At 46.7% G+C, this 24,997-nt stretch overlaps 2 protein-coding genes across 2 annotated transcripts in view; one reads left to right on the forward strand and one right to left on the reverse strand.

Annotated features, from left to right (window-relative positions):
• Window positions 1-5,534: 5,534 nt before the first annotated feature.
• On the reverse strand, window positions 5,535-15,994 carry LOC149371707 (WD repeat domain phosphoinositide-interacting protein 4-like). Its single transcript, XM_089565973.1, has 11 exons — window positions 15,833-15,994; window positions 15,454-15,528; window positions 15,284-15,388; window positions 15,115-15,202; window positions 14,784-14,878; window positions 14,187-14,272; window positions 12,198-12,320; window positions 8,901-8,986; window positions 8,736-8,837; window positions 7,880-7,998; window positions 5,535-5,711 (listed from the first exon to the last, which is right to left on the reverse strand). The coding sequence occupies exons 1-11, from the start codon at window positions 15,882-15,884 to the stop codon at window positions 5,602-5,604; spliced, it is 1,041 nt and encodes a 346-aa protein (XP_089422099.1). The 5' UTR covers window positions 15,885-15,994; the 3' UTR covers window positions 5,535-5,601.
• Window positions 15,995-17,712: 1,718 nt separating this feature from the next.
• The window catches only part of LOC149371708 (ecdysone-induced protein 78C-like), a 127,783-nt gene continuing 120,498 nt past the window's right edge, over window positions 17,713-24,997 (forward strand). Inside the window, exon 1 of the mRNA XM_089565974.1 lies at window positions 17,713-18,201. Coding sequence (XP_089422100.1) covers window positions 18,096-18,201 — 106 coding nt within the window. The 5' untranslated portion in view covers window positions 17,713-18,095. The remainder of the gene's footprint in view (window positions 18,202-24,997) is intronic.

Raw genomic sequence — 24,997 nt, forward strand, 5'->3', positions numbered from 1 at the left:
ATTTGTTCAGCATGCGAAACTTTTACAAAATTTGTTTGCTAAAATCCAAGACAAAAGAAGCATGAAGAAAGCTGTTTCACAACCCCTGGGCACACTACCTACAATAATTAAGAAATCAGTGACCCACATTCCCTGGGCTGATGTCCTGAAAACAGACTGAGAAAGTCCTCCAGAGGAAATCTGAGGATGTCCTGAGGACATACTGAGGCCGGACAACAGGACTAAATGAGAACCTTTTGAGGATCAGAAGAGGACGTCCTCAGGACGTCCTGAGGATGTACTTGTGTTGTCTGGGCACCGGGCCGGTGGAAGGCAGGCGGTTCACAGTGGCGAACAGCCGCGGCTATGCGTTTCGGCATGAGCGTGCGGGAGATGATGCCAGGAGCTTGCGCAGCTAGGACCACGGCGCAGGAACGGGCGCCAAAGAGCTGCGCTCTAAAACCTTTCATACTCAAAGAGAGTTTGTGGAACAGAAGACCCCGCACGACGAGGTCCCGTCTCGCGCCCGCTTTACTAGAGCCCTTTGAGACTACAACACACAGAGAAAAAAATGTGGAGCAGTTGGAGAGCAGCCTCCCGTGCCTCTCGGATAGGTGTTGGGGAAGGGGAATTCAATGCCCACACCACGTGAAAAATATCGCTCTCCGCAGTCCGGGCAGCGCCCATCTATGTTCGGATCAGTGTTTGCAGGACAGAGAAGAGTTCCTGTCTGCATGGCGCCGCAGAGTTCGCTCCTCCGCCTATAATTACTCAGCCCCTTATAACTGGCAGGGGCCGCGTAGAGGCGGTGGCTGTCGCAGTAATGAATTAGAGGAGCCCGGTATGTGAGCGCGGGCGGCTGCATCAGCGGCCTCTATTACGTTTGTGTGAGCTGGATAGGCGGGAACTCGTCTTGGAATTTGGGAGGCAAGAGGTGATATTTCCCCTGCAAGATAGTGTTCACAGGCCCGGTGAGCGTCTGTGATAGCCGCTCTCGATTTTGGATCGGCGGCAGCGAGAGCTATTGCAGCTTCCTCCGCTCGCGTTGAATTTGGGGGCCTTAAAAGATAGCCCATCGACATTCATTCCCCGGTGGACTACGGCAGCAGTGCAGGAGCAAACTGCAAACCACACGCGAAACGATACAGGCGTATTGTGTCAAGAAAACTGGTTCGAAATGTGCACGTCAGTTGTATTGTATCACGCAGAAAAGATGTTTCTCTCAAGGTTTCTAAGATAAACATGTAATGATTTTTTAATTTTTTTCCTTGCTTTTCCCTGTATGGTGTGCACCTCCGTTGGTCTGAGGGCATTTAAGCTGTGTGTCCATGGGTGTCTATGAATAAACAGTTGTCAGACAGCACTGTGTTTGTCTTGCTTCCTGTCCTCCTTCTTCCTTTCTTCCTTTGGCCTTATGTTTTGCGCTGTTTACTATGAACTTAATTCCTGAAGGAAAGTTTTACACTTCCGCAGATAAGAATTGTGGTCTCTCCCTCACACGCAAAGAGCCTGAGAAGAAATTCTTGAACTTTGCAGCTTTGATAGTGTTTGAAAGAAACCTCCGGCCACTACAGTAGTCCATGAGCACGACTGCGAAGCAACAGTCACTATAGGAGCATCAGTCGAGAGGTTCCACAATGTCAATGGCAACCTTATCCCAAGGCTTATTTGGGAATTCGGTGACAGGTTGCAGAGGAGCTGCAACTGGTCGAGCCGACTTGTCACATGACTGACATGCGACACATCACCGTACCAATTCTTCAATGTGCTTGTCCATTTGCGGCCACCAGTAGAGCTATCGTAGTCGGCTCTTCGTGCGGCTGATTCCGTGATGGAACTTTAGCGTGAGGTTCATGAGGTGGTGTCGCAAACTTTCGGGAACGATGGCTCTGTCACCTCGGTACAATACGCCCTGCAGGATCGATAAACCTTAGGAGGTAGCAAGGCCCGAGATTTTGAAGCGGGGATTTCTTGTAACATGTAGATGTAAATCGCAGATGTAAATTGCATGGCCTGTGCAACAATCTCGCACTGATGGCTGCCTCTTTTAGCTTTTGTAAAGTCACAGCTGGGGATAGCAATCAGACGAAGTCTTCATCACTTGCGTGGAATTCACTTGGTCGGCCACTGCATGATGTGATCGGTAAGGGAAGTAGAGACAGAGTTTTCGTTGCCATGTCGGAGTTTCTTGGTGAAGAGATGCTCAAAGCTCGAACGTAGCTCAGGAGGAGGGGCGTATCAGCTGGTGCCATGGAAAGACGTTCCAGCGATGCACCTTTTAACTTAACTTGTAGGGCCGCAATGGCATCCAGACCAAGCAGAGTTGCCCCTTCCGAGACGACATACAACAGAATACAGGCGGTACGGTCGTGGAATTTTGCTGCCGTAACAAAACACCTTTGCACAATAATCCTGGACTTAGGGTAGTCCAGGAGTTGAACTTTGGTTGAAGGTATCCGTGGTGAAGGTCCCCAGCAAGATAGACACTGATGAGCCGGTGTCACTTAGGAAGTGGATGGACTTACTTTCAATCAGTATGCCGTTTTTCTGACCTTCAATCTGTAGAATAGCTGCCCTGCTGGAGTCATTCGGCATCGACGGTGCATCAGCAGTATCTTGACATTCGGACGACTTGCAGAGAGAGTCCAAATGGCCCACTTCGCAGCATCTACCACACTTGTGTGTGTGGGCCCGGCAGGCAGGGTTGTTCGCCAGGCGGGCAGTAGAACCGCAGCGATAGCACATGCACTCTGCAGATCGAGGATTTGATGCGTGTTAATGGCACTGGCGGCATTGGGTCTGAGGTGCGTGTCCCGATGCGCGCTCCCATCCAGCGCGCTGTACTGGAGCAACCTCTTCAGATAACTCCCTGGCTTCACGCGAAGCTTGCTCGCACTGTCGCACAAGGGCCACGATGCGCGATAAGAGTCAAGGAGGAGCCTTCCATGAGAAAGCTCTCACCCAAATGGTGACTGTAGTGGCCTTCTCCACAAACTGGTCCCTGATCATGTCGTCTGCCAGGCTCCAAAACCCGCAGCCGACAATTAAGGCTACGAAGAACAGCGACATACTCATCAGCTGTATCTTCTGAAGCTTGCGCTCAACAGCAAAAACCATGAGTGCAGTGATCACATTCACGGAAGATTTGTAGTGCTCCGCCAGAGTGGGCATAGACTCGTTGAATTCATCATGGCGAGGCACCACGCCACAGAGGATGATGCAGTAGGCGTAGGTGCTGAAGAAGACGACGGCGATAATGCGTACAAAATGCGTCAACCTTCGAGTCCCAAGCAGTTCAGCAGGATGACCTTCCGCCGGTCTGCGGCCAGTGTGGAGGTGCCAGACGCCACCATGTAGTAGCGAGACGCCAGCTCCCATTGCGCCCATGGAAGGGCAAGAATGGTGGCAGCGGCTGAAGACCTGATAAGCTCATGACAGATGGTCAGGACGCCACACCAAGCCTGGTTTAAACGCAAGCCTAAACATATACTACCGCGCGCAGTATGACTTGCAACTTGCATTTTCTATTAAACGCCAACCAGGAGAAAGCAACCGCCAGAGCGTTGCAGGTCATTCTAACCGTGACTGTACATTACAATATATATATGTATGTTGTATGTACGCTCGCCGTCAAAAGTAAATGGAAGGCAACTGTCGGAAAAATTTAATTTCATAAATCTAAATCCTAATGGTCCATGTTTGTTGGTGCACAGTGCAATTCGCAAAATCACAATTAGGCTGCACATATGTATTCAAGGATGCATGAATTGGAGGGGGGGGGGCAATGATTACATTTTTTCTTTAATATTGTCTTGCATTTACTTCTGCCGACACCCGTATGTTTACGCTTGCGTGACATTTGGCGTACGTCGCGCAGCTTCAGCGGTGCATATGTTTTCTGTTGAAACCATGTACGTTTTCTGCCATGTTTTCACTTCTCATCTTCTTCCTTAAGCGCCAGCCACCGATGGTTCGGGAGCCGAAGGCCTGTCTTACACTCGTATGTAGTATCGTAACGAGGACTCAAGAAGACAGCAGACACAGCAGTCGACGTCATACAGGCCGTTCTGTATTCTTTATCCTCCACCATTCCTCATTTTGCATGCGTGCATCGCGCCTATAACGCTTCCTCTTTGTCACTACAGATATCATGTGGTAATTCATGCATGACAGTGCCTTACGCACCATTACAAAGAAGAAAACACGCACTCAAAAGCAAGGTGACTTCACACTGGTGAGTCGCAAACATAGCGCGACCAATTTCAGTCAGTTAGTTACGGTTTCCGAAGCATTAGGAAAGCGGGGAAGGAGCGTAACAAATCGATTTAAACATGTCACGCAACCTCCGCAACTCACCAGTGCAAATGATCGCAATTCAAGATGACCCAAACAAAATGATTTGGGAATAATACAAAAAAGAACGAAATTATCATGAGGGCACTGCTTTTGGAGATTTCTAGCTTCAAATCTTGTATCTGTCCATACATAGGCAAAAACTGAGCAAAATTTTCAACGAAGCAGCAAAAAAGAACCATAGTTTCTCACACTGCTTTTGTAACAAAGAACACTGCACAGATAAAAACCTTTGCCAACTAGTTTTGTATCATTTATGGAGAACTGCATGCACTACCTTATCACCATAAAGTTATTACCGCAGTTCACCTTGGTTAAGTCAGGGAAGATTAGCATGCCTTCAAAGTGTTCAAAAGTTTCTGCTTTGCGAGACAGCTGAAACCACATCTCATTGAGGCGCATGGAAATCAAGCACACTCTCAGCCGACAACATGGTCACTGCACCACACGTGTTAATATATGGAGCCGAGTGCAACAACTGACCACACTTTCTCGGAGATCACAGCTTTCATGGTCTTGATTTCGCCGAGAGCAGCATCCGAAACGAGTTTTACCAGGATCACAGAAATTTCCCACATTTTGCATAGACTAAAATTTAATTTCCCTTTTTGTCTTTGCAGTCCTAATTTTGCCACAATATGCATGGGAAGTTTCCTGCGATTCAGCAACATGTACTACCCTGCACCTGCACACGTTCGGCCCGGCACGGGTAAACCCGTAACTGATACTGTACTTGTGTAATTTGTGCACTTCTTTTCCAAAAATTAACTCTTCGAAAAACTGCGTGCGCAAATTATACGGAGATTTCACGAACATGCCCTAAAAGCTCTACATAAAGGTCATCGCATCTCGCGCCACTCGCTGGCCAAAAAAAAGAAAAAGTTTGAGTCCAAACATAAATGAAGCCCGCCGCGGTGGCTCAGTGGTTAGGGTGCTTAGCAACTAAGCCGTGGTCGTGGAACTTACCAATGTCACAACCACATACAAACTACTAACACACGCACGCACACGCACACAGACTCTCTCTCTTTTCAGCGAAATACACAGGAATTTTTGCCAAGTGTGTTGGGGAAGCAGCATCAGTGAGTGGCTAAGCAGTTGGCACAAGGCGTTCTATTTTACTAAACAAAACAATTTCCTTAAAGGAAACACACCCAGCACAAACTGAAAGGCAACCATCTTTGCAAAAAGAAGCAAAGCTGTACTGGCTAAAACATGTTTATTGATATGTACAATATATACACACTCCTTTCACAGTCAGTAACAAAGCTACAAATCATCATCTTCACAGGCATCAAGAAAGATGTCATAAGCCTCCCTATTGCAGTTGCCATCCTTGGTGAAAACATACTTATGGAATGAACCATCAACGCAAATCGCTGGAAGAGAGAAGAAGAAACATCTTTGTAATAACTATAACGAACACTTCTACCACAACAAATGAACAAAGGAATACTACCGTCAGTGAACGTATGAAAGTGCAAAAGGAAGAACAGAAGCTGCAGTGAGTTTGATTGGATACATAACAATCACAAAAAACACAAAATACAATGCACAACAAAATTCTGTGCTTTGTCTAAGGCTTTTCCAACAGTATAGCCAACGTAATAGGTTTGTTGTGGTTATTACTATGCATGCAAGTGTATACCATTGCTCTCATAGATTCCTGTATGCCCCTTTCTTTCTTCCATTATGCTGTGTTGACTGCCTGCGTCTTCCTGGCCCTGCAAAGCTGTTTATACAGCTTTCTTGACCAGAGCAAGGACACAACCACAAAGGGCAATCAATAAGTTGCGCTCGCTAGGCTGTGAAATTTCGATTAAGAGCTGGAGCTGATATTACATTAAAATGAAAGTACAGAATGACCATCTCCAAGCTAGTACAGTACAACTTTGTTGATACGTTGCCGGTTCATATGATTTCCTGATTCATATGCTCAAAATCATGGGCATTAAAAATTTCCCATAGAGTTTCACTATTAATGCGACAGCGTCAAAAAATCCATATTGGTGGATGTCAAGAAGTTTATGGGAGTTGGATAAACATTAACCTAATATTCAATACACTTCCAAAAGATTTGCCGAGGCAACTTGCGAGTGCTATAGGACGTGTGCCTTGGACTTGCTCCCAAATTTCCTTCGATGAGATTGAACTGTTTCTAGATGATACATAATTCTGTCGTGATGTTTTTTCAACGTTTCGACGGATATGCCTTGCTTTGGCTCTTGCCTTTTTGAAATTTACAAGGTTTCCGTGTGTTAGGTATCTACTAAAAATTCCTCATGCTTTATTTTGTTTCCTTTTTGCTTCTTTACATTCCTGTGAGTACCACATCTTACGACTTTGTCTGACCACGCCCAAGGACTGAAGAATAGATAGGGGTGCAGCAGTAATTATACAATTTGTGAAAATTGCATTTAGTTTGTCAACGCCAACATCCTCTGAAAACAGTTACTCCAGACTGGCATTTTCACAGATCAGCGCCCAGTTAGCCAAGTGTAACTTCGAATGGCGAGGTTTGCTCTTGCTCGAGATGATTGACGGTGAAGATGACAGGCTAATAATGATTGGCAAATGATCAGTTCCGCGTGGGTTATCCAGAACATGCCATTTAAACTCAGTAAAAGCAGATGGTGAACTAAGCGATAAATCTAAACAGCTCATTTTTCCAATGCTTGAGAAGCAGTACGAGTGCTTTCTTGAATTCAGTAAGCAGATATTATTACACAGAATAAAATAAAAATGTGACCTCTAGTATCAGTTTGTTCACTTCCCCAGAAAATGGAGTGGGCAATAGAATCCCCCACTAACAGATACCGCATTTATTCGCGTATAAGCCAAACAAAAAATTTTAAAAACGCATTTAAAACGTGGGGCTGCTTGGATGGTTCCGAGGATGACTAAGTCTTTGAGAGTGGCGACGAAGCCTCGGATGGCAGCAGTGACAGCGGTGACAATTGAGAATCGGATAACCAGTGACATGGTGATGGTCGTTTGAAAAACAAAATGATCACTGAGTGTGCCGTGGTACCTTACTAGTGCTCGTTTTTATTTTTGTTTTCAGGTAAACGTGCGAGTTATACACTTTTTTTTTTTTTTTTAGTTCAGTTAGGGGTGCGGGTTATACTGAGTAAATACGGTATGGCTTTTTAAGTCATGAAGTGTAACTGTTAGGTGTGGCTCAGGATATATGAAACATAATGTGTTAGTTTTAAAATGAACAACAGTGACTGCAATAGCTTCATATTTGGTTTTAACTTGATTTCACGGGTTGCAGCACCAGACTGGATCACAATAGCAACACCTCCAGAGAGCTTACTCGCTTGCTCTCAGTCACACTTTTTAGTTTTTAGAGATCTTCACGATAAAGATGCCCAATACTGTAAGTATACAGAATTTTGTGTCATGCTGCCGCCTACAAGTGCATGAGGGCACAATGACACAAAGCAAGATTTGGTACTAAAGAAAGCATTTGAAGAAGCTGCACAAAAGCTTCCTTCAAAACCTGCCCATTCGGAGGAACAGAAAAGGGCATCTAACCACCCACCATATACAGATGATCCCGAACCGAAGGCACAGATGCAGGCACACTCAGCAGGTACTGTGAAGTTTGCCAAGGCCCACTGCGACTCCATGTAAGGGCCCAAGAAGCCAATGCCTTGGAAACTATAAAAGCAGTGCCACCAAGTTAGCGACTCATAAAATTAGTTAGTTATATGGGGTTTTATGGCGCATAAGCAACTACGGCTATCATGCGCCAGACACAAGGTTAGACGATATGTCAAGTGTACAGAGGTTACATTATAATAGATTTAAAACATTGGCTTTCTTTAGAAACTTACAGACAAGTGAAAACTCGACAAGCGTTTGCTCGCCTAAAAGCAATGCGGGATGAAATGGAATGTGTTCATTGTAAAATACCGTAAAAAATTTTTTTCTAAGTTCTTCGAGATGCGAACAAGAAATTTAAAATATGATTTACTGTGAGCTCCTCACCGCTTATTTCACACACAGGTTTGTCTTTTTTTGTTAATAAGAAGTTATCGGTGATGTGTGTGTGACCTATGCGTAAACATAAAATTACTTCAATAAAACGCTCTTTATGGTGGCATGATTTCCATTCTTTTAAAATGGGCTTTATGGTATGCAGCTTGTTGTGTCCTTCATTTTCCCAAGAAGCTTGCCACTTGGCTCTTAGTCTGCTATGTACTAACTTCATGTAATCCCTAGGAGGCAAATTCACATGTTTTATTTCCATGGTTCTGGTTTGTGCAGCACACATGTCGGCTCTCTCATTGTCCCTAATGCCAATGTGACTGGGAACCCAGCAGAATTTTATAACATGTTTTTGTGTTGTGACCTTTACTAGCGACTCATAAAATGAGGGCTACGAGACGACTCACGTGGATCTCTTGTTGAGCTTGGTATTCTTCAGGGCAAAGATGTGGATGGTACCTTTGTCACTCGAGGCGCAGATGTATTCCGAGTCTTGGCTGAAGTTTATGCTGAAATTCACACAGCCCAGTGAGCATCAAGAGCGCACTCCCCTTTTGAACAAGCATTCGTACCAGTACAGTGTGGCAGGGTCGGCTCCTCTTCTAAGCTCCACGACCAGGTTGCGCTTGAGCGTGTCAAAAACCCGTATCAAAGTGCCCTGTTGAGAAAAGCCCACATTTACTAAGCAAATATGTGAACAGGCAAGAAAAATAGCAATATTGCCACAGCATTATTTGCTAAATGCCACCAGTGCACAGCCTAATTTACTATTCACCACATGGGGTGAATTATCTAGCATACGTTTGCGAGACATGACAAGACTGTTCACATATGGCGAAGACAACGCACCAGCGATCCCAAAATGTTTAGGACTGTCTACAAATACAGTTAAACCTTGTTATAGCGAACAGGTAAAAAATCGAAACATAGTTCAATAGTCAAAATTCGCAACATAAAATTTCTTCCAAAACGCAGGCAAGAACAGCGCATTTCAGTCAGTGAAGAGACGGCAACTAGGGCGATCCTTACTAGAGAAATGGAGGGAACTTTTCCCAGGTTATAGTGCTATTACGAAGGCACTCACAGTGATTTCAGAGCCCACAAAAAGCCTAGGGAGAGATAAAACTGTGAACCTTGGCAGAAATGCTCGCCGCACCACCACCAGACACCTGACTCTACTGCGGCGAAACCTGCCAATCCACACGAACAGCCTTGACAATGGGGAGTTAGATAGATCTGTTTGAGGGGCAACTGTGTTTGATATATAAAGCAGAAATTGCATGTGTTTGTTAAAAACATTTCGAAAGAGTTTGATATAGGCAATGATTTGTAATATCCGAATTGATTACATTGAGGTTTGACTGTATGTAAAAGCATTAGCACACGGAAAGTTTTGAGTCATATTTGAATAGAGCAAGACTGGCAACTACGACCCTTCCAATTCCAGAGACTACCCACCTGGGAGACTACCCGGAAGAAAACAAGCTGTGCAAAAACATTTCCGGAAATGTTTATTTCTGAGGTTTCTTTTCCTGCCCAGAACCCTCAACGGTATTCTGGCAGGGTGTGGTATTGCTCGAAGCATTCCCCTGGGTGCAGTCAAGGATTTTGACGGCATGCTTGACAGAAAAACACAGTTTCCTTCCTGCCCCCTTTGGTTTTGCGGTCACAGCGAACTTCACACTCTTTGCTGCTTTGGCCTGTGAGACTGTAGGTGAAATGAGGCCTGCCATCTAGCCCTTCCTCGCCTTCCAAACGAGCAGATGGGCTCCGTTTTTTAGTGCGGGCCCTCACATCACCGACCAGCTGTTCGATGAGGGTCCGGCGGTACTGGAGGTGTCACTGCTCCTTTACGCCCTGTCTGAGCTCTGCTGCAGTCTCATCAAGATGAAGCTATTTACAATGGACCATGTAGGCTGGCCAGACTGTTGCACGTGGTCTCACGTCACCAGAGCCACTAGCGCCAGTGCAGTCGTCATCGCTGCCGCCACTTGATTTCGTGGATTCGCTCTCACCTGATGGGGGCACACAGTTTTCTTCATTCACTGAAAGCTTGGCGATTTTTGCCACAGAATGTATTCTGTGAGAACGAAGCCATGCTTGTGCTGCCAGCAGAGTGTGAACAGAACCACAGAACGCTTGCTTCTGCCAAAGCTCCATAACACCTATGTGCTTCCCTCTAAATTAGCAATTTACAAACGCGTGAAAAAACTAGTTCAGTATTTGTCTAAGAAATAACGCGTCCTGAGTAACAAGCCAACACGCGCACAATTCAACCATGGAAAAGCTTGTCCGGCCGTGCCCAACAACCGACCGCTAGCGTTGTCGGGCGGGGCCCAACTAAGGACCGCAAAGGGTTAATTCCCACTGAGGCAAAAACATTCAACTTCAATCGTAGATAGGACATTTATACGTCTGCCACACTAGAAAATTCAAGGTAATTGAATTAAATGGCATTAGCATCTAATGCCCTTAATCAGCTGCTACACGGGAACATTGAATGTCATTAGCTTCAAATGACAATCGCCATCGAATGAGTTCCCCGAACTCATTCGGGGAACTCATTCACATTCGATCTTGAACCGAATGCCTACTCTGGACACCCGACGCGTAGCAGGAACAATCGCCGTGAAAAGTAGTGTGGGCACCGCCACTGTATTTATATAGCTCTGCTAAAAAATTTGGAGGAGACAATTAAGCTCCATCTTAAGGGCATGACGTGATAGCGTAATGGGTTAATTCCCATTAACACAGAACATACTTCTCTATTTTACATTCATAGATGCCTGGGAGTCTTCATAACCCTCCTGGGCACAATGGTGCAGTTGTTAAGAGATGCACCATTGCCCTGTGATGGCAGGTGCTACCAGCGGTGGGTGTTGTGTGGCCCAGGTTGCTCTTCCCAAGCGACTAATCACTAATTTAACTGCCACCTGCCAGGGTGGGCAGGTTGTATGACTCTGCAAGGCCCTGTGACCCAGGCTGCCCATCTGCCTCCTACGTTGCGCTCTGGGAACCACCTGCCACTGCCATGTCCGTGAGTTATCGCTCACAACGCCAACAATGCTGAAGCTGGATTTTTTGCATAAAGGGTCTTTAGCGTAATCGTGTTAGAATGTTAATTGTGGTGTGAAACTATTCGCACTAGAGGCCGTCAGCGATAGCTGTTACTCTCAGCCTCGGCAGCAGCCAATGGCAGAGGCCGAGCGTGAAGCAGGACTGCTCCCATGACCGTCGCTTATGTCGGGTTAAGTGTTTCTTGTTGGTTGGCGTTCCATGTACATTTAGCTCGGAAGTACGTAAAGCTGTAACTGAGCGTGTAACCTTTTGAAAGTCATTTTTACGCTTCGCCGTATCAGCTATTTTGTTTGTTTACATTTATCGGATTTGCGATTGACCTTGTAGATGTCTTTGCTTTTGATGGCTAAGTGCTGCGGAATTGCTGGCATATTTGAAGCCTATAATATTCCACGGAAATGTTCTCACCTGCTTTTCAAGGAGTACTACACAAAAACTTCAAACACCTTTTAAGTGCACTGATCTCTTAAGTATACTAATTTTTTTTTCACTGACCGTCACTGCTATCATTTGCAAATGACATTATTTTTTTACTTTCTAGCACCGAAAGATACTGAATGGCATTCGATGCATCAAATGCCTTTGGATTCAAATTACATACTATTGTGTCAGGGCTATTAGAGCGCTAGTCTCAAAACTGCATGAGTAATGCCATTATAAAACCGTTCACAGGAAAAGTATACCATGAGGTCTCTAGCACTAACCGGTTGATCCTCGCTTCTTAGGATAGCACAGTTAGTTCAAAACCAAAGACTGTGATACAGCGAGGACCAAAGAATAGCAGAGCTAACCTTCTGTGATGCAGTGGCAAGCATGGTGCCTTCTTGGTTGAGTGCAATGCATGCAATGTCATTCTGGTGCGCTGGAATGGTCACTGGAGACATAGAGCTGCTGGGCACAGTTGCTGAGAGATCCTGCAAGTACACGACAATGCAGGCTATAACCACAGCTATCTCAAGAAGACCATGAAAGCAGCAGCGGCAGGGCAGTTGCGGCGGCTTGAGCTGTCCTTAATTCGTCGCTAGACTGTGCTAGTGTCTCATCTCATTTTTCATTTATTTCCCAGAAATATTCTGGCGGGTTAACAGGCAAAAAGCTGCTCCTAACAGCTTGACAGGGCCCTTACACCAACAAGTCAGTAGGCAATGACTAACAATTAAGCAATATATAAAATGCGACAGGTGGTATGCACTGGTGCACAACCGCCGGCCGCCATGATTGAGGTGCATGCAGCTGACAAACTCCTGCACCGCAAGCACGTTTTCTTTGCATGTCGCATTCAGGCTGCCGTTTGCAATCCGCATGCATTGGAGATTTGGCCGGTAGTTGCTGGGGGCGATAACCACATGTAACTGAATTGTAAACGAACGCCACTTCGATTGGGAAGCTACGCTTGTTAGTGTTGCTCAAGCCGGCCAAGAAAACAGGCGTGGCGATGAAAATTGGTCATGGTTTGGTTCCCCTCGCTTCTGCTTTAGAAGCTCAGATAGTGGTCATTGACAGCAACACTTCAATGAAACCAGAAAGCCACATGCAGTTCAGGCACATTCATGGGGAAGAGACCGGTGGCCCGACGCCACTCGATAGCTGCAGAGTGTCTGCGGCGCTCTTGCATAACTGTGGACTCCATATACCTGCACAAAGCCATTGATTTCTGAGCTATACTACATATCTGACCTCAATATGATCCTCCAGGTTTTAATCTTGGGTTGAACTGCGAAATTTATGGACGAAGTGCATCCTAACAAAGCGCAGGATGGCCACCAAAGTTTGCTTAAATGTTGACTGAAGGGATGCTACCTCGTGCTTTCTTTCATCTTGAAAGGAATTCTTTTGCCAGGCGCTTCGTTTTTCGGTGGAGTCGTGGCCACCCAGGCAGTGTCTTTATATCGCGGACGGTGCGAACTGTGCACTTGTGTAGTGTGATACTGCAAGCTAGCGAGCTGGTGTGGCAACCTCGATTCCCACCAAAACAGCACACTAATTTTTGCGCTGTGCGCTGTGTTGTCAGATGCCAGCATGAAAAAGAAACGATACTGACGAAGTGCGAACTATCAAATGTCAGGTTGGCTGGTTTATGAGGTTAAAAGTCCGAAAGCGACTCAGGTTATGAGAGACACCTGCGCAACGCAGCACAGCAGCGCGGCTGTGAGCCAGTGCGTACCACCTATACATACATTAGATGACTCGTAGAAACAAGGCTAGTAACAAAATAACAAGATATACAATAACAAGTAACACATTGAAGAAATTGCATATACACAACAAACAACTCCACGAAAAATCGAATCTACTTTGAAAAAAAATTTTACCCAATGAATTACAAGTCAATTATGTCATTCAGAAGTAAAGACAAAATGCTTGCTTCGATTGTGCTTTTCTGCATAAGCATTTTATTAATGAATATCAGAACTCTTTGCAGTGTGCTGAATTTTTTTGTATTTCATGCAATATCATATGCATTGATGGTTATTTTAGTTCTGCATTTTTGTTTTTGCCCTCACAATCTGTTAAGTTGTTTCACTAGCATCGCGTGTAACGTTCCTCTATGTATATCAGCTCTGTTAGTACCTAGCAGAGTTGCTGCTTGTTTATTTGCAATTTAGTTTAGCATTAATTTACCGAGGGTCCCGTTACAGTCTCCTCGATCTGGGACCCTCGCCTGTACTCTGATTTTAGGCACTCATCCCTGATGTACTCAATGAATTCGTACCCGATTTGAAAAATCACAAAACGAAAGCAGAAATGCAAGTTTCAGATATCATTGCAAGAAATCTCACCACAAGTTGAACACCCCCGCATCGCTGCCCAGGAAAGACGAGCAGGTGCCTTTCAGCAGCAGCAGAGGGCGTAACCTGGCAGAGACCTTGAATTGGAACAAAGGATTGTGGTTTCAGATTCACCTAGCACTTTTCCAGAGCCCAACAGAGCTGGATTAATCATACATGGACCTGACGAGCTTTGTAAAGGTAATGATGAGAGCAGAGTTAAAACTGCTTCTTGAATTGTTTCCTCAGGCTTGATTTGCCATGAACCAATGAGATGCACCAAGGTTTTAGGCATAAAATATTCATGTGTACAGCTAACATAAGTGGCTATCTACCGAGGTGGCGAATAACACAATCAGGCAGTTAGATGTCTTTTGTGTTTCCACAACAATGCAGGCTTCCCCAATAGAGGGCATAAAAGCTGCACCACTGATAACACCAGGTTTCAGCTGCTTTGTTTATTCATGTATAGCTGCCTGCACATTAGGCACCTGTCCGTTCATTCTCCTTCCCTTTGCCAAACCTACTGCTGCCTCCAACATGAGCCATGTAGCACTACTTATGCCAGCATCAGCACTTCCACGATTCAATAAAATGCAATGCACTCACCTCTTGGGTTGTCCCAAGTGTCACAGGTGAAAAGCTTCGTTGGGTTGTTCAAGAACGACAGGACATGAATCTGACGTCTGGTCACCACAAAAATCCTTAAAAGGGAAGAAACCATGCAGCAAAGTACTACCTTTAGCCATAATGCCACTACACACTAAATATAAAGTCAACAACTAAATCTGTGCTGCTAGTGGAAAAAACCTTTAAAATAACTCGCAGTAAAAAGGTTTTTGGACAACAAAACACACTGCTACACATCTAGGCAACCACGCATACACTGAAGGAAAAGGAGAACTTCTTATGTCTGAACAGAAAATGCCACATGACTTACTTGTCCCTTCTCAATCTAACAGCTAGGACTGTGTTTGGGAACGTAAATTCCATGACAAAACGCTTTGTCAGGTCGTCCCATATGAGCACTGAAAAATAAATTTCATAAATAAGCTTCATTACAAGATAAGCTCTGTCGGGAGCCCGACACCTCGAAGAAATGAGCATACCGGTATTGTCAGCAAACTTCGACCATGGCCCACCTCCAACGACAGCCAGAAGGTTTGTGCGATGGAGCATTTCGCAGATGGCGAGGCTACCCACCTGCGACATGTCTGCGCGGAGAGAAGTAATAATTATCAGCCGTCAGCAGTGAACCGAATCGAGCAGTGCGAAATACCCAAGTGGGCTTTCTCCGCTAGTGGCTCCACGTTGTATATCCGCAATCCTGTGTCCATGCAACACGAGAAGCAACCTGAAATAAAAACAGCACATTGTTCTGTAAACTGCATACAAAGCCGCTGCGTGCTACACAAAGCGTCATGCGCTTCACCAGCCACGAAACTACCCGCTTGAACAGCACGCTTTTTTACGGTTCCTTTTCTGCTCGCGGAACAAGTGCACGAACGCCTAAAGCACTGCTTTGTGTACAGAAGTAGCTGCGGTCACCGTACAGTGACACACAGAGTCGCTCTTTGCTATACAGCGTAAACAAAATCTCCGCCCCAAGCAACTGAGGGTCAAAGAAATCGACTGACGCATAAACAACTCGAACTCACCATGATCCTGATTAAATTGAAGACTGAGGATCTTGCCTTCTGTGTAAGACATTGTATTACAAAAATTTTCGAGTATCTGCACCTGTCAAATAGTCAGTCACCAGACTGCGAGCACTGGCAGATATCGACAGAGCGCAGCTGACAAGACGCAAGTTACGCAACCACGCAAGCCAATCCAGCGACTCAGCCGACGACATAGCCAACGCATGCCAACACATGCCCACACATGCCCACACAGCCTTTGGGACGCGAATATTAATGGTGCATCGTACTAGTTTATAAAAACAAAAAGAACTCAAAAGTAGAATTTAGTATTTTATATTTATTAGCACGCTATTTGCCCATATTTGGACCTTATAGTGGCTCGAGGACGCGTGTTTAAACCCGGCCATGTTTCTACAGAGACGAAATGCAAGGCACCCATGCAGTCTGCCATGTACTGAGCAATGCCGGTGCACGTTAAAGAAGCACAGGTAGTAGAACTCAAGGGGTAGAACTTTATCCAGAGCCCCTCACTCATGGTCTCTTTCTCTCTTCCCATTAATGATTCCTCCTTGCCTCGCGGCACAGTTCAAGAGCCCAAGTGAGGCAGTTACTTCGTCTCTCGTTCCCCCAAAACGAATCTTTAGGGCTACGGTTGTTCTCCTTTGAGAGGGAGAACGGGAATGGGGTTAATCCATGGAGGATCCTCCACGGGTTAATCTAAGGCTCTTAGCCAGGAGAATGCACCGGTTCGCCACCGTTTTATTGCGGCGATGTCTATACCATATTGACCTAGATTTTTTCTCTGGAGGAGATATCCTAAAGGCCCGTGTACTGTGCGATGTCAGTGCACGTTAAAGAACCCCAGGTGGTCGAAATTTCCGGAGCCCTCCACTACGGCGTAGTCGTTTTGGGACGTTAAACCCCATAAACCAAACCATAAACCAAAACAGATTTTTCTTTTACTTTTATTTTGTCATAATAGCGTCAGAATTAATCGCTGCTCAGCGCTTGACATATGCTGAGCCGATGTTCAACTATCTATCATGGCCTTTAATGTCTACTCCCGCTTATTAATTCGACAAGTTCTTAGATGTTCGTCATTGCTAAATTCTAACGGCTACATATATTGCATGGTGCGTTATGGCCAGTATGGCTTTTTCTTTTCATAAGCCGCACAGAATACTTTCTTTGCAGGATTTTTTTTTTAATTTTTTTAGCAGCAGTCTTCTCAAAACTATATACCCAGACACTCTGCTCAGCAGAAGTGACCCGAACACGTTATGCTACCTGTTGAAGCGATATGTCGCACAAGTGCGGAAGTGCTACAACCCAGGCGCAACAGAAGCTTTATTTCCAGTGGCGATCATCTTAAAGAATCGTCCGGCTCGATTTGAGTCAGTTCGTTGATTACGCGACCACACTAAAAACTGCTGACACAAAAGCGCCTGTCCACCTCGCCCACCCAATGATAATTTAAATGTCCAGCCCGAACTGCCGCCTATCTTTGACGTAACTTATACAATTTTTGTGGCGCTGGTTCCGCTCCAGATCTAGAATCACTAAAGAAAACGATCTATGAACCACGGAGGAAGGAAAGAACTGCTCTGAACCATTATAGATCTGCTGCTCATCCCGCCAAAAGGCATCCCACCATGTTTCGGAAGTTTTGAGCGCCGCTACCGTCAGTTTAAAGTTATACCTCGTTTTGAGCATATAAAACATTTTATACGTTTTGGTCTCCATTTTAGAAGATCATCGAGCATTGCACGAACGTCCTGCGTGAGAGCGCTTTGAAACCTCCCGACGACGCTGCCGTAAAGCTTCCACGTCTATTTTTTTTTTTTTTATGTGGAATGTAGGGACATCTGGCGGCCTAACGGTACTTCTCATTTGCGCCATATTGCCGCTGGGCGCTCGCGCTCCTGCGGCGCAGGAGATCGTCTGCTTGCTGTTTCCATTTCTGCAAAGCTCGTGTTCTCTAGGCAGCTGCGAATGGCTGCGCAGCGGCGTGATCCGCTCCAATGCAAGCCCGACGGCGACTGTACATCGACTGCACGCCCTAAATGAGAGCACGGGGCTGGGTACGGTGCAAGCGCCGGGGGCCCAATTCTGGCGATGGCCTGGCGAAGGAGCCCGCGGTCGCGGCAGTAGCACCGTCAGCTAAGCGAGCCTGCGTGCGGGTCGGCGCTGAAAACACAGCCCGTTCGCGAGCGCCGAGCGGTCGGCCCTTCGAGGAAGTTTGCGAGTGATGTGCGATGTGCTCTGCTGATGCGTTGCTATGGACTCGACGGATAACACGGAAGAAAGAGAAGACGAAAAATGTCCCACCACCGCTCGGCCTGCGACTCCTGACATCAGCGAGGATACTTCACTGCCTGACCAAGGTGAGTAGCGATCGCTCGCCGCTACGCTGCATGGTACCGATGCGCAGCGCTCGCACTCCTGCAAACGTGAATCTTGTGCGAGAAACCTATATACAGCCGCGCTTTTGTTTATTTACGCCTTTCTCTCTTCTTAGCGGTTTTCGTTACTGCGCATCTATCGTTTCTTTCTTGTTACCCAGACCACGATCACAAAGTCGACGCGTTGAAAATTCGATCGCTGCAAATGATTTCGCCCCCTAAATGTTGCATTTGCGAATGTTTTCTTCTCTAAGATAACTCAAGTTTTCTTCTTTTACGTATTTACGTATTTGAAATCATAGATTTTTATTTACAAATTGCCCTGTTGCTCGGCATGGGGCGAATTGAAGATTGTTTGTATCGATCAAAAGAGAAAATAAAGTCGATGTTTACTGGGCCGGCTGTGAAGGGGGAAAAAAAAAAAGAACAGGCTCTGTTTACATCAAAACGTTTCGTTGCATTTCTACGCCCTGCCCTTCCCGCTCAACAATTAATGCATGTGTAATTGTTTCCTGCAAGTCGTTTGCACCTGTGCACATTCTGCTCACATAGCAGCAGATGTTTCAAAATTGTGCATATCTTAAATCACCAGACTTCGTCCCTGGATTAGTCTGCCAGCAGATCTCACAAGTTGTTTGTCCGTATACACTTTATTTTTTTGTCTTAAGTGCTGATCTCAGAAAGGATTACTCCTGTTTTGTCAACACCTTAGGCGCATTCACTCATCTTCATTTCGTGGGCGGAGCACGCATATCTGTTTCTATTTCTCTTTTTTTCTGCCGTGGTATACTGTTGTTACTAGTAGCGGCATTCAAACAAACTCAAAATATAATGGAATAAAATATCGAGTGAGATTAGAATGACGCTGCCTGTGTGGTTGTTTATCTTTCGCTCCGACACGCAACTATCGGTGGTAGATCTCCGTTTTTCGATACATTTATGGCTGTCTTTATCTGCACAACAGTCATTTGTACGCGCTGCGGGCTGGATATAAAATCTAGATTTCGTATAACGCTACTGAATAATATGTTCCAGCTTGGCACTGAATCACATATATAGCCCCATTTACGGGAATTATGTCAGTCATTGGGAGAAAGGCTACCAAAAATTAATTGGCAGAGACACTTAAGGGGATGCGAAAGTATACTAGCAAAACCGTGATCTGAGCTAGTTGGTACATCTTCACAACTTCACCAGCGCTGCGACGAGGAACAAAGACAGAGAAGGAAGGACAGCGACAAGCGCTACTAACAAATGAAAGTTTATTTGAAAAAAAAAAAAAAAACAGGTTATATACTCTCAAATGACAACCCGATGCGCCTACGCTTCCCACAAAAAAAGTACAGAAAAGAAAGTTAGGAATCCAGGTAAGAAATTTCACATTCATGAATGGTTACAGAAGGTGTGCTAACGCACGTGTCGCTGTTCTTGTGAATGTGATAGGCTTCACACAACTCCCTAGTCAACTGATCTCGGTGTCTAAACTTAATCTTAGCCCTGTTAAGAAGAGGAAAGCATGCTTTTCTGAGAGTATATAACATGTGTTTTTTTTTTTTTCAAATAAACTTTCAGTTGTTAGTAGCGCTTGTCCCTGTCCTTCCTTCTCTGTCTTCGTTCCTCGTCGCAGCGCTGGTGAAGTTGTGAAGAAAGTATACTAATGTCCCTGGCGTGCATTGTTCACGCGCAATGTTTGTACATGCATTAAAGTTTTGTAAGAATTTATGAGCGTATTAGTACGGAGGCGTATGACACCACCTGGAACGCTGTACGACGAACGGGTGCATCACAGTTCTGATACAAAAGTCTGAAAGGCATATAATTGAAGGTGCATATGTCGTAGGTTCGAATCTCTGTCGCAAGCTAGCCTCCAACTTGACTAGCACATGTAAGTTATATGCAACGAGAAATCATATGACACCATCCGGAACGCTGTGCGACAAACGGTTGTGTCACAATTCTGGTACGAATGTCGGGAAAACTGGCGCCACATGGATGTCGGCCAGCGGTGAATATATATTGTTACGTGACGGCAAGCCGATGAAGACAGGACTACATGGCAGATGGTGATATAATGCCGGCGCCACTGGCCACTTTGTCGTCATGATGATAGGTCCGCGGTGATGAATCCGTGACGATAGAGAAAATGTCGGGCCTGCCATCACGCTGAAAGAAATGATCGGATGAGCGCTGGTCCACAAGCTTCCGGTCACCTTCAGTCGAGGTCCGTGGGTGCACCAAACGGACTCTGGGCTCGCGTGTCTCGTGAGCGTTGGGTCTTGTAAAGTTCGTCGTGTCTTGTGGTCGAGGCGGAGGACGGGGCGAACGGCAAGGTCGGCTCTGGTCAGGCGGAGAAATGTGACGAAGCTGACAGTAGCGCGGTACGGAGAATTTACTTGGAGATCCCCCTCGCTCGACTCGGGCTTCATCTATCTATTCCGAATTTCCTATCCTTCGGGGCAAGCGCCAAGGTATATGCCCTGCAACCAGTGTGCGATTATATTCACGCTTATATAATTTCATCTGGTAGATTCCTCTGTTAGGATGTAAATTCACTTTTTATTTTCCGTATTTTTTTTTACCTTGTACAAATTCTAGCTCTAAGTCCCAAAATTATCAAAATACTCCATTTCTTGTACATTTGCGTTTGTATCCGCAGTGCACCCTGGCCAATCCCCCGCCGTGGGTATGTGCCATTAAGCCTGATGACATCATCGTCATCATCATCAGCGCTCGCGCTAGGCCAGCGGCCATTAAATCATTTTTTGTTCATCGCGCCTCATTCTTACTGCCATGTAACATTTGATGCGCGGTGCGGGGTATCATCGGCATCCTGGTCCTGGAGCTTCGGCGTCCTGCGTCACCCGTGGTCGTCGACCGTGAGTTCTTGGTCCGCGCCGCCCGGCTGTGCCTGCCAGATCCAAACTGACTTATGGCTGTTGCTCCCCCGCCCCGGCCACGACGAACTGGAACCGAAGCAATGATCAAACCTGCCGACCCGATCCCCCGCCCACCCAAAAAGAAACGCACAACGGAGTCCACCCAGGTCACCCAAGACGATCACTAGAAGAAAAATTGAACTCAAAATTACAAGAAATGGAGGCATGCTTTGAGGAAAAATTAGAACACCAGATGGAACAGATTCAGAAATGCGCCTAGCAGCTTCACACCCCTCAATCGTCCAACCATGCCGGGGAAGGCACTTCCCAATTACCTCTCCTCCTATGGAACTGTCGCGGCTTCTGTGGCAAGAGCGCTTGTCCCCAACCTCATCCCCATGCCCCAACACACCCGCCACACTCCCCACTCATGCCTCGGTTCACTACATTTCATCCACCACCGCTCGTTCACATTTCAGACACATCACATCGGACGCGCCTTGCGCCATCACCGAGATCACGCATCACAGAAACATAATTCCATCTATCTTTATAGCCAACATATACCACCCCCCTTCCCACCCAATGTCCTCACTGGAGACGCGAACTTCATCGGCTGGCAGGGAAGCATCCTCTGATCACTGGGGGGGGGGCACAAACTGACTGGGGCTACCGAGCCACCTTGGGCCTGGGGCAACGCCTCTGGTCCGTGGTGCGGGACCTCCGACTCGTTGTGCACAATAACTTCCGCACTCCCACGAGATCGGCAATAGCATCTGCATGGATCCAGACCTGAGGCTCAGCCGCCACCTCGTGGGCATCACCTGGAACAGGACAAAGCATACGCTAGGCAGCGACCACTCCATTATCTCTGTAGCTGTCCCGTTTAAACAACCTAGCACAAGCTAATAAATTGGGGTGTCATCTGCAAACCGCGAATGGACAACCCAGCTACCGCCATCACAGACATCGACCAATGGCTGAGTTCACTCAATACCGATGTCGCCAAACACAACCAACATATTGAAATAACACAGGACATCCCCACATTAGACTTTCGATTCGCCCACCTCCTAGAGCTCTGGAAAAAGAACAAACTTAACCACAGTCTGAAAAAGCGGCTGGCCGCGCTGCAGACACATATCAACCAACGTGCAGAGGACATCTGCCCCTCCAAATGGGAACGAGTCTGTGACACCACGGCCGGTAACCTGTCTACCAAGCGAGCCTGGCAACTATTCCGACATCTCATCGACCCCACGCAGTCCAAAACAGCTACAAAGCATCACGTGACGCGACTCATACTTATCCCCAGACGCCCTCCGACTTACCGACTTATCCCCAGACGCCCTCCTGGACAACCTCGAGCAAACACATACATCGCCTGGCACATCCGACCCCGTTCCTCCCTAAATAGGGCAACCAAACTCAACCCTCGATGTCGAGATTACGGCAGCGGAAGTCGGAGCGGCCCTCCTGACTCCTCGTACCTGGTGTTGACAAAATCTCACTCTAAGCTGCGCAACCTGGATGATCAGTCGATCACCCAGATTACGAACTACTTCAACAAATGCTGGGCGGAGGACACCCTCCCCAGTCTTGGCTTCACGCCAAGGTTATATTTATCCCCAAACCAAACAAACCACTCACAGCAGCTAACCTCCGCCCAATCTCTCTCACTTTGTCTCTCAGGAAACTTTTCGAACACCTCGTGCTGGCGAGATTCACTCAACACATGACGGACAACGACCTCTACCCCCCTAGCGTGGTGGGCTTCCGTCCCCATTTATCTGCGCAGGATGCCATGCAGCAGCTCACAACCGACATCTTTGACCCAGACATTCCAGGCCACACAAAGGCCGTCCTGGCTTTGGATTTATCTAAAGACATCGCGTTGACCATCAGGTAATCATGACGGCCCTCTCCTCGCTTCATATAGGTGTACGTACACCTGTATCGGAGCTTTTCTTACCAACCGCACGGCTGAGGTACACTTTGCCCCATATACATCGCCTCCTTATTCCCTCAGGAGTCGGAACCCCTGAGGACTCCGTCCTCTCCCCCTGCCTTTTCAACGCGACTATGATCTCCCTCGCCCATGAACTCACGACAATACCACACCTCCGGCACACCCTCTATGCCATGACATCACGCTGAGCACCACCCACGGAGGTGATGGTGACTTAGAGGACATGCTACAAACCGCCGCCACATTCACAAAAGAACACGCCCGAAGCATCGAACTCTCGTGCTGCCCAGAGAAGTCCGAGCTCCTCATCCTCCGTCCCACCACCCGTAACAGTCCCATCACGCCCATAACCGTTGCCCTGGACGACCGCCCCATCTCGGAGGTGGACACTCTTAGGGTTCTGAGCATACATATCCAAGACAACGGTATAAACAGCCTTACCATAAAGAAGCTTAAGCAGGTGACAGGTGCGATATCGCACTTCATCTGCAGAATTTCGGGCCACCATAAGAGCATGAAGGAGCACGACCTACGTCGTCTCATCCACGCCTTCATCCCCAGCCGCTTCCTATACACGCTGCCGTACCTCAAACTTAGGGGTGAGGGGATCTCCACATTGGATGCGATGCTTCGAACCGCGTTCAGGACTGCCCTCCACCTACCCTTCAACACTTTTGTGTCTTTTGTGCGCCTTCCGTGTCCTCGTTTCTTGCGCCATTACCAGTTTTTTCTTTCAATTTGAACCAACTCGCCCAAACTAGAGTTTTACTTGACAGTGTTCTATAAATCCAGTCCAGTTGCATTCTAGATTTTCGTGAAATCACCCTTTACAGGATGCGTGAGCGGAGACTGAAGCTCCGTTATTAGCCAGGCCGCTATTGTGCGAAACCTGCACTCGCGTATACGGCAGACTCAGATTTGGAAACTAGATCGTACGTCCTGGAGACCGGCCACACTTCCCATGCCCCATTCTCGGGGGCAGCATTTATGGAATCGCCTCTTGGTAGAGAGCCGTTACTCGGCGTACAGAGGGACGTAATCTGTTTTTTTTTTCGCTTTTTTTTTCTGCGGAACGAAATGCAAGCGTTTTAATTGTAACGTAACTAAGGAAAAAAAGGCAAGAGCTTCGGCGTCGCCCAATCAGGACGCGATTTGACGCTTAATAGGTGAGCTCCTGTTTCCTACTGGCCAATCACGACAGCCAGACAAAACGACGGGAAAGGCAGCAAAGAATGAAAAATCTCGCGGCAAAAAACCTGACGATATGAAGATGTGGCCCCAAGGCGAAACATGCAGGCCTGCACACCAGACGCGACGAAGTAGAGCACAAGTGTCGTATGTTCGCCATCCCCTTCTTTTCGGCACTGTATTTTTCGTCGCATGCGTATAACCAGATCCAGATCAGCTTGGCGTCAGCTAAATGTATGCTACGCAACGTTAAGAATTTGGCCGAATAAATCATAGACGTACGCCTTTCTTATTTCGTTATTAAAGGGCAACTGAAGCGGTTTTAGAATTCAATGAGTTTAAGGTTGCCGAATGTGCAAAATGTGCAGGTAAAGCCTACGCAATCGTTTTGCTCTGGCACTTGAAATGGGGACGTAATCGCCGAATAAAGTCGTCGTCGGCGTTCAGGCTTCTCTGAAGTGCACAGCGACGGGCAGAGGCCCCGATAATGACGTCACGTATGACGGCACTACGTTTCCAGCGAAGAAAGGGTTATTTCATGGAAGCAAACCGACGCCATAGAAGGTGAAGCTCAAAGCTCACGACGCATTGTTTGGCGCCATCTGACGACGCACAGCAGCGTGCAGGCGTAAGCAGCGGACATCTGAAATTTCGGCAACAATGACGTGACTGACGAGTTTCCTCGCACTCCTCCAACGTAGTGAGGAGAAGCCTAAACATTGTCGTGGTTTTAATCGACGATTAT

Source organism: Amblyomma mixtum, chromosome 1 (genome assembly GCF_055824585.1).
Source record: "Amblyomma mixtum isolate Tamu chromosome 1, ASM5582458v1, whole genome shotgun sequence".
Classification (NCBI taxonomy): Eukaryota; Metazoa; Arthropoda; class Arachnida; order Ixodida; family Ixodidae; genus Amblyomma; species Amblyomma mixtum.